At 44.1% G+C, this 17,406-nt stretch overlaps 1 protein-coding gene across 4 annotated transcripts in view; it reads left to right on the top strand.

The window, feature by feature from the left end:
• ESF1 (ESF1 nucleolar pre-rRNA processing protein homolog) overlaps positions 1 to 17,406 on the top strand; it is a 199,337-nt gene that overhangs the window by 63,999 nt on the left and 117,932 nt on the right. For all 4 annotated transcript variants that reach the window (XM_069234100.1, XM_069234103.1, XM_069234102.1 and 1 more), the window contains exon 9: positions 3,367 to 3,525. In XM_069234100.1, coding sequence (XP_069090201.1) covers positions 3,367 to 3,525 — 159 coding nt within the window. The remainder of the gene's footprint in view (positions 1 to 3,366; positions 3,526 to 17,406) is intronic.

A 17,406-nucleotide genomic window follows, 5' to 3' on the forward strand; every position in this document is an offset into this window, starting at 1 on the left:
AACAGGGAGCCATTTCCTTACAAGGACTCTCAGAAACAGAGCACAGGGATTGGCAGGTGAAGTCTTTGATATCCCTGAGACTTCTTAACAGGAGGCAAGTTCATTCCAAGCCCTTGGCGAACCTTTGGAAGAAGAATGTAGAAAGCAAAGTCCAGTCCTTTCACTCCTAGGACATCAGCAGCAAGCAGCAGGCCAGCACAGCAAAGCAACAGGCAGAGTGGCAGTCCCTCCTACAGCATCCAGCTCTTCTTCCTGGCAGAATGTCCTCAGTCCAGAAGTTTTCTAACCATGTGGTGTCAGAGGTCCAGTACTTCTACCCATTTCTGTCTTTGAAGTAGGCAAACGTCAAAGGCAAGTCTTTGTAGTGCACAAGACCCTGTCCTGACCCCAGACACACTCCGGGAGGTTGGAGACTTCTTTGTGTGAGGACAGGCACAGTCCCGTTAAAGTGTAAGTGTCAGCTCCTCCCACCACTCTAGCTCAGGAAGACCCATCAGCGTGGTGATGAGCCATCAAGGTATGCAGGGCACACCTCAGCTACCTTTGTATGACTGTCTAGAGTGAATGCACGAACAGCTGAACTGTCATCCTGGCCCAGAGGTGTATTCAGCAGACAGGCTGAGGCACAGAATGGTTAAGCAAAAAAATGCCCACTTTCTAGAAGTGGCATTTTCAAACTCACTATTCCAAAACCAACTTCACCAAAAGATGTATTTTTAGATTGTGAGTTCAGAGAACCGAAGCACCATATCTCTATCTGATCCCAACAGAAATAACACGTAAAAGATGTATCAAGATAATTCCCATGTTTCCCTATGGGAGAGATAGTCCTTGCAATAGTGAAAAACTAATGAACAGTATTTCACTATCAGGAAATGTAAAACACACCAGTCATGTTGTACCTTTTAAATACACTGCACTCTGCCCATGGAGCTGCCTTGGGCTTACTTTAGGGTTGAGTTACATGCAGTAAAAGGTGGGGAGGTTAGGCCTGGCAAGTGATTGCACCTGCCAGGTCGGAATGGCAGTTAAAACTGCACCCAAAGGCAATGCAGTGGCAGGCCTGAGACTTGTTTCAGGGCTTCTCGTGTGGGTGGCACAATCAGTGCTACAGGCCCAATAGAACCATTTGACTTGCAGACCCTGGACACATCTGGTGCACTATACTAGGGACTTCAGATATGCCAATTGAGAAATGGGGTCTCTAGTTGACGGAGTCCAAATCCAAGTAGGGACCAAAATCCTAATACGGGTAAATCACACACAATCCAAATTATCCTGTGCCTACCCTCTGGTAGCTTGGCAGTGAGCAGTCAGGTTTAACTAAGAAGGCAGTGTGTAAAGTATTTGTGCAAAAAATCATGCAATGGCACAGTGAAAACACCACAAAAATACACCACAGTCTTAGAAAAATATAAGATATTTATCTGAGTAAATTAAGGTCAAAACGATCAAGATTTGAAAAGCACAAGTTGAAATATCACTTTTGCAATGATAAGAGTCTTAAGTCTTTAGAAATCAACAAATGTCTCTTGTGTGCACAAAGTACTGGGTATGCGTCAAAATTACACCCACAAAGACTGCGGAGGAGGAGATGCATAGAAAAAAGAAGGTGTGCGTCGGATTTCCTGACGTGCACAGACGATGTATTGATTCTTGCCCCGCTGCAAGGGCTTTGCAGCGATTTCTGGTGCACAGTCTTGGATCCTCACTGCGATGGCAGGGTCTTTTGACGCCCAGGGATGATGCGTGGAAATCCTGGGCATGCAGGACGAAGTCACAGTCCGGTATGGCGAAGCATCAGAGTTTCTGTCGCACTGCAGGCACTGCGTCAATTCCTCCTGCAGGCATCAATCCGGTGGGGCTTTGTGGCGAAGTTCCGGTTGCAGCGCAGGCACTGCAGCAATCTCCATTCGTGGAGCCAGGCTGCGTCATTCTAGTTCGTTGATGCAGTGATTCTTTCACCGCTGGACAGGCTGTACATCGATTTTCGCCGCAGAAGGAGTTTCCTTGAAGAGTAGAACTCCTTTTGGCCCTGAGACTTCAGGAACAGGAGGCAAGCTCAATCCAAGGCCTTGGAGAGCACTTCTCAGCAGAGCCAGAGGCCAGCAAGGTAGCAGGGAAACACCAGGGCAGCAGTCCTTCACAGCAAAGCAGTCCAGGTGAGTCCTTTGGGCAGCCAGGCAGCTCCTCGTGGCAGGTTGCAGGATCTGATTCAGAGTGTCTGTCCCAGGAAGTGTTGCACCAATGACCATCAAGTGGACATTCAGCTCTTTGTGGGGCTCAGGGGAGTGGAAAAATGCAAGGCTTTGCAAAAGCGTACTGCCTCAGTCTGAATTGTGCTCTGCATTAATATCTGCTACCTACTGGCGAAAAAGCACCCTTCAGTTTGGCTGTGTGCCCATTCCACCAAGGCTAAAGTTGCTATCACTGCATTTCCTGTCCTAGACATGTGCAAAGCAGCTCCGTGGGCCTCTCCATACGCTCATGAAGAGTCTGAAGGTCTGAGCAGCCAAGTCTGCCGAGAATGGCACCTTGCCTGCTTGGTCTTGCAGGACTTTCTGGTTTGAGTCCATCCATGTCATTGGGTACTGATAAGGTAGCTATTCAGAAGGTGAGGAGACTGTGGCAAGAATTCTTGGTCAGAAGAACAAGTTACTTAACTTTGGTAATGCTCTTTCTAGTAGAGACTCCAGCTGCAGATTCCTCACCACTCTCCCATCTGACCCATTCTGTGGTTGGACTTTACCCATTAATAAGATCCCAAGTCTAGGAATCTGCACACTGTCAACCAAATTGCTTTTGGGACTCCACTTGTGGAGGCGCGGACAGTTGCAAAAGCAAGTGACGTCCACGCTCTGGAGTGGCATCTAAAAGGACTGCACGTCATTTCCAGAGTAGAACATCATCAGTGCGGAGCCATCAGGAGCCACCTTCCAGAGCACAGTGGTAATATGGAAAAGTTCCTTGATCCAGTCTGACACCTGGGGAATGTTCATAAGGTAAGGAATCTGCAGCTACATAGTCTCTACAAAAAAGAGTGTTACCAAAGATAAGTAACTTATTCATCTTCTCCTAGTGCAGACTCTCTGAATCTAGTAAGATTATTTTGGTTGCACTAAGACTTCCCGCAAAATGGCGTTTTTTGATCAAGATTTTGTTGTCTGCTATTCACTGACTGAGTTTGTTGGTTCTTCTCTACATCACCTGAAAACGCTAAGATGAAACCAGGTTTGGAATGAAAAGAAAAGGGAGTGTAATTGCAGATTCTTTTAATTTCAAGTTTAGTAGCTGAGTGATACCCATAAATCTACTTACATTTTTAAAACCTGTGCGGTTAATTGATATTTCACTGTTCATTTTTAGGTGAAAGGGATTCTGCAGAAGATGGCATGAAGTCCAAAAAAAATCTGAAAGAAGACGATGAACAAATAGCCAAATACAGGGAACTACTCAGAAACATTCAAGAAAAAGACAAAAAGTGTGAGGAAAATGACATGGAGATGGAAATCAAATGGGTTCCAGGTAAGTTCCACTGGAAATTATATGTATGAGCTCATTTGTGGTTATGTAGCTTGTTGTCTTTTAATATATTTACCTTGGACTCCTGTTAAAATCAGGCCATGCTATTTTCAACATTAAAGCAACCAGTAGCAGTCAAGTACTAAAAATATGATGCAGATAGACTTCATGTATTTAAGATTAATCAGTTGGTCTCATTTTCTTCTTAAAGCTCTACTTTGCAAGCCAGGCGAACATTTTGGTAACCTCTTTCTTGATTTTACTAAAATCCTATTATTTGGCCTTTTGTTCCTTCCTCAGACCAAACTAATTTAATCTCAACTCACCATCACCTTACCCGAGTAACAATCTCAAATGTTTCAAATTAGGTTCTTCCTGTCTAGCTCAAAATGTTGCACTTTATACTTTGTGAAGAATCTTATAGGCAAATTCATAAAGCTTTCTTTCATGTGTAGGTGTGATTTGTGGGAACGCAGGAATACGTTTTATGTTTCAACTATTTGTGGAAATGTATTTTATGAATCTGTCCCTATATATTTTGCATATTGTGCTAAAGTGGAGTTGGGCTGTTTTCCCCTAATAATGTACACTAGCAAGAGACAAATCAGTGTCGAATGCACGATTCAGGCCATACTGGGTAAGTGAGAAGGCCCCGTAAAAAGCACCTTCTGTTTTGAGGCACCCCTAGAGATCACCAAGATTAGAAGGCTTCTCTTTCAGTGCTCTTATGAACAACCTACAGAGGTTGGATAACTGAAAACCACTACTCTCCTTCACAATTACGATGTTCTATCTTGTTTCACTTGGAGGCAGAGGTGCTCAGGGAGACTGACCATGCTACGGTCTTTGCCACACTTGTAGGAAGCTGGCTTTTTATATAGTGACCAAAAAGAGGTACACTGTGTAAAGAGTTCAAACAAACTCCGGAGGAATTACAGAGGCACAAATGACATCCCAAATGCTCTCTTGTGGTAGTGTGGGCGAGCAGTTAGGCATATCTCCTCTGGCTTTACCCCCCTGATTTTGAATGCTTCACCCACCCCCCTTCTCCCTCAGCACCCCCTTCCCAACCATCTTGGTCCCTCTCCGTGGTGCTTGGGACCCTTCCCTTGCAGGTGCCCCCTAGCTATTAATTCTTTATTCAGTGTCATGTTATGTTCTAATTGTCAGGGCACCGCTTCACACGTGCATGTCATTTCTATCTTTACTAACTACTACCCCCAACTTGGAGCACCATCTATCATGCAGTCTACTACTTTCAATGACACCATTTCAGCACCTGCATGTCATTTTTATCTTTACTAACTACTACCCCCAACTTGGAGCACAATCTGTCATGCAGTCTATTGGCTTCTAGAAATGTACTCCGAACGTCAATGTTATTTTAGCTGTTGCAAAAAGTCTTTCACATTTGCCACTTCTGAGAAAAAGTAGTTTCTTGTTATAGAAAATTTGTAACATGGCTTGCAGGTAAATTTGTGCTGAGTCTCTAAAAGTGGTGAATTCTCATACAAGTACAAGTTTGGTGGTCTCAAAAATCATGTCCAAGAATATCTGAAATCAATCAGTCAGAGTTTATAGAGCGCAGCTACTCACCCGTTAGGGTCTCAAGGCGCTGGGGGGGTGGGGGGTAGCGTGTACCGGAGATAGATTAGAAAAGCCATGTCTTCAGTTCCTTTGTGAAGCTGGGGAGGTAGGTGGTTTGTCTGATATGGATGGGTAGAGTGTTCCAGGTGGTGACAGAAGAAGCGTCCTCCTGTTCTGATTTTCCTGATGAAGGGTACTTCTGCGAGAGAGCTTAGCTGAGCGTAGGGTCCTGTGGGGTATGTGGAAGTTGAGTCGCTGGTTAAGGTAGGCAGGTCTGTTGTTGTGGAGGTCTTTGTGTGCGTAGGTGAGGATTTTGAAAGTGAATACGTCTTTTTGGTTTTAATAGGGCAGATCTTAATGGCCTGTTAAAGGATTTTCTGCTAAATCCGAAAATCTACAAAGTTTGCTAGGCTTGTACAAGGTAATCTGGTGTTTCTGGCCAGGCCCATCGGGACTCTTTGCATTATTGTTAAATCCTCCTTTTTGTAAGTTTGAAAATAGAAAGTTTATTGAAGATTCATACAATATTCAAAAGATATAAATACATTTGATAACAAGAGAGAAAAGAAAACTGTAACAGTTCAATTTCCTAAAAAGCACATCATAAGAAGCATAATACATATATTAATACTTTAAATTGCAAAAGGTACATGCATATATTAGTAAATATATCAGTAGAAAAAGTTATAAACAGTAGGTTAAGTACAGTAAAAAATAAGGAGATACAGTTTATGGTGGTTTAGAAACCTCTTCATTTCTAGGAAAATGATTACATGCAGAGTAAACCAAAGAGTTACGGTACGTAATAGGTAACCATAACATGTCTCTTTTAATACCCAGGGACACAGGGTAAACGTAAGCTCTATCCAACCGATGGTTATAACATATACCATACCACCAAGCCTGAACGGATAATTGAGAGGATTCTTTCCAAGTTTTCGTAATTTGTTGAAAAGCAACAGCCAACAATAGATCCAAAATTGTAATAGAGTTTTTTGAAAAACGTGACCAGTCGGAGGCAAAGCTGCCTAAAGATATATTTGCAAAAGTTAAGGAGATTTGAGTTTTAAAAATGATATTAATCTGATTCCAAACCTTAATACTAAATTGAAAAGTGTATGGGCACTCAAAAAAACACGTGTTTAAGATCTGAAACCGGTTCACTATGAGACCAGCATGCGGGCGAAAGGTTTAAATTCATTTTATGCAGAGATGAAGGTGTAATTAATAGTCTATTATAAATAAAAAATGAAGATTGAATTGCATTAGTTGCTCTTGAGGTCTTCCGTATTTTAAGCCACACATTATTCCATCATGAGAATGAGGGAGAAAGTGAAATAGCCAAATCTTTCTCCCATTGTATTTCTATTGCTGATTTAGGTCTATCTGCAGGAAGAGCTGTAATTGTTTGGTAAATACGGGAAGCTGAGGCAGAGTGTAGCAACAAGTTCTTAATTGGAGAAGAATGAAACAATGGTGCTTGCTGAACTGAGAAAGATTGATAAGAAGTATTTATAGCATGGATTAGGGCATCATATTTCTTATTAAAAGAGGATGGAAGTGAAAAAAGAAAACGTGCTTGCTCAAAGAAATAGGGGAATCATTGTCAAAAAGTTGGTGGACCCATTTCAACCCCTTCAAATGCCATACTTTCCAGTAAATTGTTTTATTATTTAACTTGATGAGTTTGTTGTACCAGACTGACGAATTCAGAAATTGCAGTCTGTCTTCATCATATGAAGTAAAAATAGGTTGCAGAATTCTGCATGAATTTTTCAAAATCGGGAGGGAAATAAATTAAGGCTTTTTTGACAGAGTTAATACTTCCGGAAACGTAAAAGGAGCAACAAATGTTTTTTCAACCTCAACCCATAAAGTGGAAACATCTTCGGTCAATAAACAGGAAGCCTGTTTCAGAGAAAAAGCCATATGATAAGAGCGAAGATTCAGAAAATTAACTCCTCCGTGAATTTTAGGTCTCATTACTTTTTGAAGAGACATTCTGGATCTCTTATTATTCCATAAGAATTTAGTTAAAATAGTGTTCAACCTTTTGAAATAATTATTCGGAATATTAATAGGAATATTTGATAAATAGAAGAGAATGATTAGAAGTAACATCATCTTTAGAGAATCTAATCTTCCCCAGTTAAATCCCCCTTAATGTCAGATAAGATGTACTATTTAATCAGTTGATTTAAGAACTCTTCTTTTAGGACAAACTCCCTAGGTCTCGCTGGGATCCATACAAAGCAGAGGTTTGAATGACTGGATTTGATTTCCAAATCTTTTTGCTTGACTCTGATTTCGATCATTTCTTTGTTCACTTCATTTGTTTTGATCCTATTTGCTTGTAAATCTTCTAAATCAGAAATCCTTTATTTTATGTGTCTAGATGCTCCACTATGGTGTCTTTTTGTGCTAACCTCATCAAACCTCTCAAATAACATTTACTGAAAATTCATTTGACATTTAAACTCTCAAATCCTCTGCAGGATGTTAAGGAGCAAGCCTTTCACAGGTCCTTTTGTTAGCCCTTCAGTCTGGCAAATTGTTGCTAATATTCAACCCAGGTCCCTCTCTTTACATGTAGTCTTCAGAGTGGGTATATAGCAAGGAATTTTAATTTTTCTACATCTTCTTAGTCATTTTCTTGGTGAGGTACAGTCAGTACATCTAAAGGAACAAGAAGGCCAATCACCTCCAAAGTTTCCCTGTTTGTGGCTTGTTGTGGCCCTTCATGTAAATCAAAGCCCTGTTTCCATTTGCTGAAAAGAGGATAAAACTTGTTTGTTTCATCCTCTGAGCAAAAGGCTTTCTGCTTTGTGATCAACTGAAGGATTTAGGGTAAAGTCATCATTTTCAGTACTTAAACTACCAGCTGCTGAACCAATTTCAGGCAGGGCAGGAAATTCACTATTTTAATACCATTTCAATTGAAAATGTATTGTCAGTAATGGCAGTGTGCTGTCACACCATGCATACTCCTCTCTACTCCACGCCCTTCCACGCGATGCTGTGCCACTCTACTCTACAGACCCCACTCTATGACATGCCATTCCACTCTAAGAAACTGCGCCACACCACATAACTTGACACCACGCCGAGCTACGCCACTCACTCCACGGCGCAACTCTACTGTACACCCCTCCACTCCACAGCTCTTAACCCACTCCAGTCTACCTCACTCTACACCAGCCTGCACCATTGCATTACAATCTACGGCACTCCAGTTTGCTTACCCCAATCTACCCTACCCTACCCCACCCCACACCACCCTATCCCATACCGCTCCAATCTACCCCACTCTACTCCTCTCCAATTTACCCCAGTCCACTTAACTACCATCCAGTCTACCCCTCTCCACTACAGTCCACTCCACTACAATTCACCCCACTTCAGTCTACCCCACTTCACAAGTCTGTCCCACTCTACTACAATCTACTCAACCCTACTTCACTCAATCTAGCCCAATCAACTCCCCACTCCTGCCTACCTCACTCTACCCCAATCTACTGCACTGCAATCAAATCTACACCACCCTTTACCGGTATACCCCACTCCATTCTACTCCACTCAAATCCACATTAATTTAACCCAAGCCACCCAACTCGAGTATACCCTAATCCAACCCACTCCACTCCAATCTACCTGCCTCCACTCTACTCCACTCTCCTGCAATCTATCCAATTCCTCTCCATTCCAGTCTACCCCACTCCACTCCAGTCTACTCCACTTCACTCTGTTACAATCTACCCCACTCCAGTCTACCCAATCTCCAATCTATCCCACTCCATTCCACAATACTCAGTCCACCCAATCTACCCCACTCCAATCTGCCCCATTCCACTCTACCCAAATCTACCTCACTCCACTCAAATCTACCTCACTCTTCTCCAGTTTAACCCACTCCATTCTACCCCACCCAGCTGCACCCCAGTCTACCCTACTTCTGTCTACCCTCCCCCAGTCTGCCTTACTCTAACCAAACCCTATCTACTCCATGCCACTCCAATCCACCCCACTGCAATCTACCACACTCCAATCATCACTACTCTAATCTACCCCACTCCACTCCAGTCTACTGTACTCTAAACTACCCCACTCCATTCATCCCGCTTCAGTCTACCCTACTCCAATCTACCCCACTCCATTCCGATCTACCCAACTCTAATCTACTCAGTCTTCCCCACTCCACCCTAATCTACCCCACTTCACTATTCCCCAATCTATCTCTCCCCACTTCAGTCTCAACTCCACTCCAGTCTATTGCACTTCACTCCAGTCTACCCCACTCTACTTTACCCCAATCTAACTCACGCCTATCTAACCACTAGTCAATTCAGTCTACCCCTCTCCACTCTACCCCAATCTACCACATTCCATTATACTTTACCCAATGTACCCAACTCCATATCACTCCAGTCTACCACGTTCCTCAAATCTACCCCACTCCAGTCCAATCTAACCTACTCCACCCAACCTAACTCCTCTCCAGTCTACCTTACCCGACCCCACCCAGAACTACACTACTCCAATCTACCCCATCCAATCCACTTCAGTCTCCCCAATCTACTCCTGTATTCCACTCCAATCTACCCCAATCCACTGTTGTCAGTGTTCTCTCTTCCTTCCCACCCTGCTGTTTTCAGTGTTGTCTTTTCCCTCCCGCCCCTTTTCCGTGTTGCCTCTTCCCTCCCACCCGCCCCTTTTCCGTGTTGCCTCTTCCCTCCCACCCGCCCCTTTTCCGTGTTGCCTCTTCCCTCCCACCCGCCCCTTTTCCGTGTTGCCTCTGGCCCTCCCACCCATCAGTTTTCCGTCTTCACCTCCGACCCTCCTGCCCCTTTTCTGTCTTGAATCTGGCCCTCCAACCCTCCTGCCTGTTTTCCATGTTGCTTGTGGCCTGCCCTCCCACCTGCCAGTTTTCTGTGTTGCCTCTGGCCTTCCCTCCCACCCATATGTTTTCCGTGTTGCCTCTGGCCTTCCCTCCCACCCATATGTTTTCCGTGTTGCCTCTGGCTCTCCCTCCCACCGGCCTGTTTTCCGTATTGCCTCTGGCCCGCCCTCCCACCTATTATCATCCCGTTCTCATGTCATCGTTTTTTTATTTTTTGATAACTGTTAGCCATGCTGCTCTACAACTTGGATAAAAGACCTTGGCAAAGCCAGTAGCTCTCACAGATGCAAGACAGTTGGCTTTGCTAATGCTTGTTAGTTATTGCTGGTACTCAAACTCAACAGAAGCTGGCTTACTTCTAGTCTGGTATTACTGCACTTGTACACAAGCCCACAAGCCGTTAGTCTGTTAGTGTTTTCTAATTCTTCCCATAGTGGGAAGAAAGGGGCCTATCATCCTCTTGTCTCCCTTTTCTTTCTTTTTCACTCTTGCTAAGGCTCAAGGTCTGATAAAACAAAAGCATGGGCACAAATTAAGTGCTAGCTGTAACTCTTTTTTTTTTTTTGTAGTATTTTTTTTGGAGTGGTTGATGCGAAAAATATGGAACCAGGAATGGATGTAGGAAGTGGCAGGCTATTTGGGATATATCTAGCAGAGGACAGTTCTGGGAATGCATATCTTCACACTGCTATTTCTCACTAATGTAATTTACTCCTGCCATCTTACTTGTACATGCTGGTACGCTGAGTTTATTTATCCATATCCTTCCTCCTTCTCCATTGAGCAGACTGCATCTTTGGTAATTTAATTTGTGCGTATTGTCTTAAACCTTTTACCCATTGGACCCACTAGTATAACAGGTTATCCAAGTCATCTGTGCATACAACTCAGGTTGCACTTATTGCTGGAGAGTAGTGGCCAACATCTGCTTTTTCAGGGTGGCTTCTTAACACTGATCTTCTCACCTGCTGTACTGCCGGGACCCATTTTGAGCAAACTGTCTATAACAGTGAGACCTGCAGCCAACCTCTGATGCAGTTCTGTTATGGCCACCAGGCATTTTTGTTGGATTGCCTGGAGTTAAAAAAAATCAAAAACAAAAAAACACAAGAGCTCAAGGTAATAGAATGTGGACGTTTGACAGCCAAGTTGGAATAGTCGTCCGATGTTTTAAAACACAATGTAAGCAAGCAAGAGAGCAAAGGATAAAAGGAGTGACCAAGTATCACTTAGCAGTTACCGAGCTTTCAACAAGAAAAAAAAGAATAAAAAAGGCATTCAAGGCACTATAGATGTGACATACTTTTAAAAATAGTTCCAGGATTGCCTTGGTCTGATATGCTGATGGACAACCACTAAGAGCCAATGTCTGAAGCCAGCTGAACCACAGTAGCCAGTGGCTGAAAGTTACCTTACTAAAGCCTCTTTCTGTATGTAGGGGTATGTGTATTTTGTGTGTGTGATTGCAAGTCAGCTGTCTGTAGGCGTGGCCTAAAAGGAGAAAGTTACGTGAAAATTCATTTTTTGAAGTATGTATTGTTACTTGTGAAGTCTTAGATACATTGTACTCTTTTTCTTTCAGCACTGTACAATATTAATGATTGATATCAGAACGAACAAGTACCACATATTTATTTACTTAATAATTTGTATTTTTTGTTTTGTTTCATAAAGCACTGGTGGCTGCCTGGCACTTGCACCCAAGTACACCTGTCTGCTTTTTGCCGTATTGGGTTGTGCCTGCTGCAAAACTGTGTGGGATCTCTGTCTTTAGACCATTAGAAACAGATCAAACAGGGACATGCCCTGTACCCGAAAAATTATTGCTTCTCCTCGTCTTTGGGTGCACCCAATAAATGTCCCAGTGAAGTCGTTTACAGTGTGCCTAACTCCCAGTGATTGGGATATTCTGTAAACACTTTCTTGTCAGCAGCACAACTTTTGATCCTTACTTAGCTGGTAGAATAAAAAAAAAACTGATAAAATACTAATGAAACTAAAATTATTTACAACTGATGGAATACTCGTGATACTAACCAAATTTTACTTAGGTTAGAATACTAACGGACGAGCCCCTCTGCTGCAGCGGAAAATCCACTAGACAGAAGGGAAGTGTTTTTCATAAATTCATAACTGTAACTTAGCACCTGAGGCAGGTAAAAGGAAGGAGCGGATTCTGAAAACCTGGTGCATATTAGTGCAACATAACATACGGAAGGAGTTTGAAAGATTTTCTCTCCAGTAATGTTTGTCAGGACCGCAGTGCCTGAGAAGGATACTTCCAACTACACACCAGAGACTTAAGGTGGGGTATAACTGCTTGCTTGTTGCACATTCCTTTGTCTCCTGTATATCCTCATCGCTGTAGGGAGGAGGGTTTAATTCGGGAGGTTATCCTTCCGTCTACCACCATAGGTAATCTGTATGTTTATAGATATCTTAAATGGGGTAGCGGGATGAAACTTTCCAGCTATGTTCGCACCCTTAGCCTTCTTTCTCCACAGCGGACCTTCTGCTTCTGCAGTGGTCTGAATTGGAATAGTTTATCACCGGTGCTACAACCACGACTAAGATAGAAAATCACTAAACACCAAGGATGACAATAAATCAGTTTTGAGTTACAGAGCTTAATCTCATCTTTACTTATTTCCCAAATACCCATCTTTCAGCTTCCCTGGGCACTTCAAGGGGGTTTACTTCCAATATTCCTGTTACCCCCCAGCAGCTTCCAAGTAGGGAACTCGACCTGGTGTTTTTTCTTTAAAATGGATAGTAGAGCTTTCCTCTCTGACAATGAGTCCTATCCTTATGTCTATACTCTTCCCATGAACTCAATATTTTGTGTGCAGATTTGTTTACTGCCTAATCTTTTCCCAGGGTGTCAAAAGACCACTAGACCCCAGGCATTTGGAAAATTAAAATTGTGACGTTGCCAGTCATTGGTGTGGCTGCACTATGTCTTAGAGCCTGTAGACTGCTACCATCAATCCTTCAACTACTCAAGTGGAGGGGTAGATTAGTCTTGTCCCACTCATCTGTCTGACCAGGGACGCCAATGCACTCCAGAGATTATTTGTAAAAAGAATAGCACTTGCATGATCTGATTCTGGCCCCATACCCAACACCTGCATTTCAGACCCCTAGAGGGGTGATTGGGTATTGTAACCCCCATTCTTTTTCACGTGGATACCTGAAATCCCTCCTAAACACCAGCTGTTTTCTTTTCTTTTTTCTTGAAGTGGAAAAATTGGATTAGGTACCGAAAGCCCCAGGCACACAATGTGTCCTCTTTCATTTGCCTTTGGAGAGGAATTCATGGAATTTATCAACATGTCTGTTCTCCATAATGACATAAACCCCCCACACCGGAAGCTTGAGAGACTTTTTTCCAAGCAGAAAAAAATACAATGAGTTGTGATATTGTCCTCATCACACAGACCACAGCTGTCACTAACCCTCCCCTCACCCTTCATCCCCATTGTGGCTTGGTTTGCCATGCTCCAAGTGCCCCCTAGTTGGCAGGGATCTTTTCGTTTTGTGGTGTAGAGCTGGAGCCATTTGCAAATTAAGTTGCCTCTTTATGACCGACCACCAGCATGTGCTTTCAGCTTCCTTTAGGATGGCAGATTTGGAGAGTTACCGGTTTCCCCACAGCTGAGCGAACAACCACCAATTACGAGGAATAATTCATTTTTATATTACAGAACAAGTTTTGAAGATGCCAACCACGATGTACCTCGGATCCTGATCAGCTTACCCTCCCGGTTTCCCACAAAGCTACCCCATACTTTACTCTGTGAAAATATAATGAAACACGAATAGTCAAAGCAGAACCAAAGATGAAAACACCTAAACCGTGACCGTGCTTTTTAGCTGAATGTTTTGTCAGTGAGTTGTAGAATGTGGTAAATTGCAGATTTTGGCACAAGGTGAAGAATAATTTAGGATTTGGAGAGGGTTTGCTGTTTTTCTCAACTTTCCAAACAAGATAAAGCAAAAAAACGGAGTGAAGGAGAGTGGAGTTATGGGGTGAGAAGAGACCTGTGGTACGGGGCTTGTGAGAACAGGGAGTGAAATGGAGAAGTTCTTGAACAGTCAGATCTGCCCTCCCACCAAACCCCAAGGAATTCGGGGAGTTGGGAGAATGGAAACAAGAGGACAAGAGAGAAGGGCAGTGAGGTCACCAGGTCAAAAGTATGTGATTATAACATTTAATATCTCGGTAAATGTCTCTTATATGTGGAAAAATACGAGTTAGCAGGTTGGAGTGGAATAGTGTAACCAGAACCATTTTAAGCAATCTGTATTTCATTAGATATGGCACCAGAAGTCATTTTCGTTGCCATATCTGAATAATTTTTTTAACATAATGATACATTCCCACGTTTTGTAACCTCTTCAAACCTTCACATGCACAGTTGGAGCCAAATTACTGATTCAGCGCATCGCGTAGACTCTCATTGAGCCCGCCTGCTGCTAACTTGGACTTTGTGCTGAATCAGTCAGAAATGTGTTTTCTCCAGCGTATACATTGACTCACTGAGTTAGTATGTATGCTGGAGACAGCACAACAGTGTGCTTGGTCTGTCTCCACAGGAGACCACTGAGCTTTTAGAGCATGGGTACTCACAAACTTTTTCTCGGGGGCCAAAATTGCAGTATGGTTTGCGGCCGAGGGCCGCACTGAAGTGACAGCGGGGGGCGGGGCTTAGAGGGGGAACAACCACCCCACCCCCTTTTTCAAAACAATGCCCCTACCCCAGTAACACACACAGCGCGCACACATACAGCGCCATCTGCTCTCACCCCTACCCCAGTAACACACACAGCGCGCACACATACAGCGCCATCTGCTCTCACCCCTACCCCAGTAACACACACAGCACGCACACACACAGCGCCATCTGCTCTCACCCCTACCCCAGTAACACACACAGCGCCATCTGCTCTCACGCCTACCCCAGTAACACACACTGCGCCATCTGCACACAGCTCCATCTGCTCTCACCCCTACCCCAGTAACACACACAGCGCGCACACACACAGCGCCATCTGCTCTCACCCCTACCCCAGTAACACACACAGCGCCATCTGCTCTCACGCCTACCCCAGTAACACACACAGCGCCATCTGCTCTCACCCCTACCCCAGTAACACACACTGCGCCATCTGCACACAGCGCCATCTGCTCTCACCCCTACCCCAGTAACACACACTGCGCCATCTGCACACAGCGCCATCTGCTCCCACCCCTACCCCAGTAACACACACAGCGCCATCTGCTCTCACCCCTACCCCAGTAACACACACAGCACCATCTGCTCTCACCCCTACCCCAGTAACACACACAGCGCCATCTGCTCTCACCCCTACCCCAGTAACACACACTGCGCCATCTGCACACAGCGCCATCTGCTCTCACCCCACCCCAGTAACACACACACACAGCGCACACACACAGCGCCATCTGCTCTCACCCCTACCCCAGTAACACACACAGCGCGCACACACAGCGCCATCTGCTCTCACCCCTACCCCAGTAACACACACAGCGCGCACACACACAGCGCCATCTGCTCTCACCCCTACCCCAGTAACACACACAGCGCGCACACACACAGCGCCATCTGCTCTCACCCCTACCCCAGTAACACACACAGCGCGCACACATACAGCGCAATCTGCTCTCACGCCTACCCCAGTAACACACACTACATTAAAAACAAATAAATAAATAACCAAAGAGCCTTACCTGACTCAAAGCACTGTAAAGATGCCACAAATGTGGAACAGCAGGCAGGCAGGCAGGCAGGCAGGCGGGCGGGCGGGCGGGCAGCAGAAGTGGAGCCGGTGACAGGAAGCAGACGACCAAAGCCCCATAAAAGTTAGCTGCAAGCGCTGACTTTTATGGGGCTTTGGCTTCCAGGATCGTCAGGGCAACGCCATAAACAATGGCCGCCGTATGTAAACATAGAGGAGGGCCGCGGGAGCATGCTCCCGCGGCCCTCTTCTATGTTTACATACTGCTGCCATTATGATGTGGCGTTTGGTGTGCGTCTCGGGGGCCGCCAAGCTAGGTCCGTGGGGCCGCTGGCGGCCCGCGGGCCGTACTTTGAGTACCGTTGTTTTAGAGGGATCTTTGAGTACGTGGACGTTGGGGGGTGGAGGCCGCACCCCCTCTGAGGCATGGGTGTGAAGGATTAACCAGGCACCTTTTCTTCAGTTTTTCTGAATATATCACTTAAAAATAGACCATGTCAAGAATGCAGTCACATCTTGCAATGCTATTCATTTGTTGTAAATCTGTTGGAAAGGATGAATCGAAGACAGAGACTCTGATAACGTTTTCAAGCTTTGAAACGAAAGCACAGATCTGCTAATAATTGGATACTCTAAATTCGGGCGTATAGAATAGATTAGGAAAACATGTTAACAGTTGATAGGCAGCAGTGTCACAAGTAAAACTGGCTGGTCATGAAGGACCAAGCCTGCCAAAAACATATTTGCCAAAATAAACTTGGTAAGTCTTTGTTCTCCTTAGATGCCTTTATTAAAATTCCTTTTGCGATACTAATGTTGAAAATCTTGAAAGCTTAATAGAATCACGATTTTGGCCATCCTTGGAATTCCACTTATTGCCAGTTCCCTCATTGTCTACACTCCAGATGAAAATTCGTTTCCAGCCAAGACGTTTTTATGAAGCACATGTTTGTGTTTATAACGAGCAAATGTTAATTTGTGCCACTAGAAAGAGTCAAATGGAATTTTAAAAATATTTTTAGCTTTTCTAAAAGCGTGAAATGCGGCCACAGATTTTGCACATTACAGATATTAATAAATCCAGTCACAATCATTAATCATCCAGTCACAATCATTGTACCAGTAAAAGAGCACAAACATTATCAAAGGAGAACTTCAGATGCGTTTTATCCTTTCCCCCCATCTTCTGGTCTTGCAGATGGTGGGTGTCATATTAAGATAATCTTGAGCTTTGTTGATGAGCTTCAGTGAAGCTAATAATGTGTAGTTTGTGCAGGAGCACAAGGGGGCATATTATAGTTATCCAGATTCCACTCCTAACAAGCAAGAGAGAAAGCAGTTTATGCTATGATAGTGAGCTTGTGATGGGAAAGCTTAAGCGCTTTGCTCACAAAAAAAACCTTGCCTAAGGTCTTGCTTTTTTAACAGAGTCAGTATTTAGGCGTCTCAAGCTCTCTTTTTTATTTTTTTTTATTTGGGGGGGGGGGGCGCCACGGTGGTGATTAGGCTGCAAACTTCTTCTTTATCTTGTTAGTATGTCCTCACTTCACCAAACAACACAAATTACACACAACCGTAAGATTCAGAAAGGTGTTTTAGATCGGCCAGCTTCAACTATTTGTTGGCTTGGCTGAGTTCCC

This window comes from Pleurodeles waltl, chromosome 5, assembly GCF_031143425.1.
Source record: "Pleurodeles waltl isolate 20211129_DDA chromosome 5, aPleWal1.hap1.20221129, whole genome shotgun sequence".
In the NCBI taxonomy this organism is placed as follows: Eukaryota; Metazoa; Chordata; class Amphibia; order Caudata; family Salamandridae; genus Pleurodeles; species Pleurodeles waltl.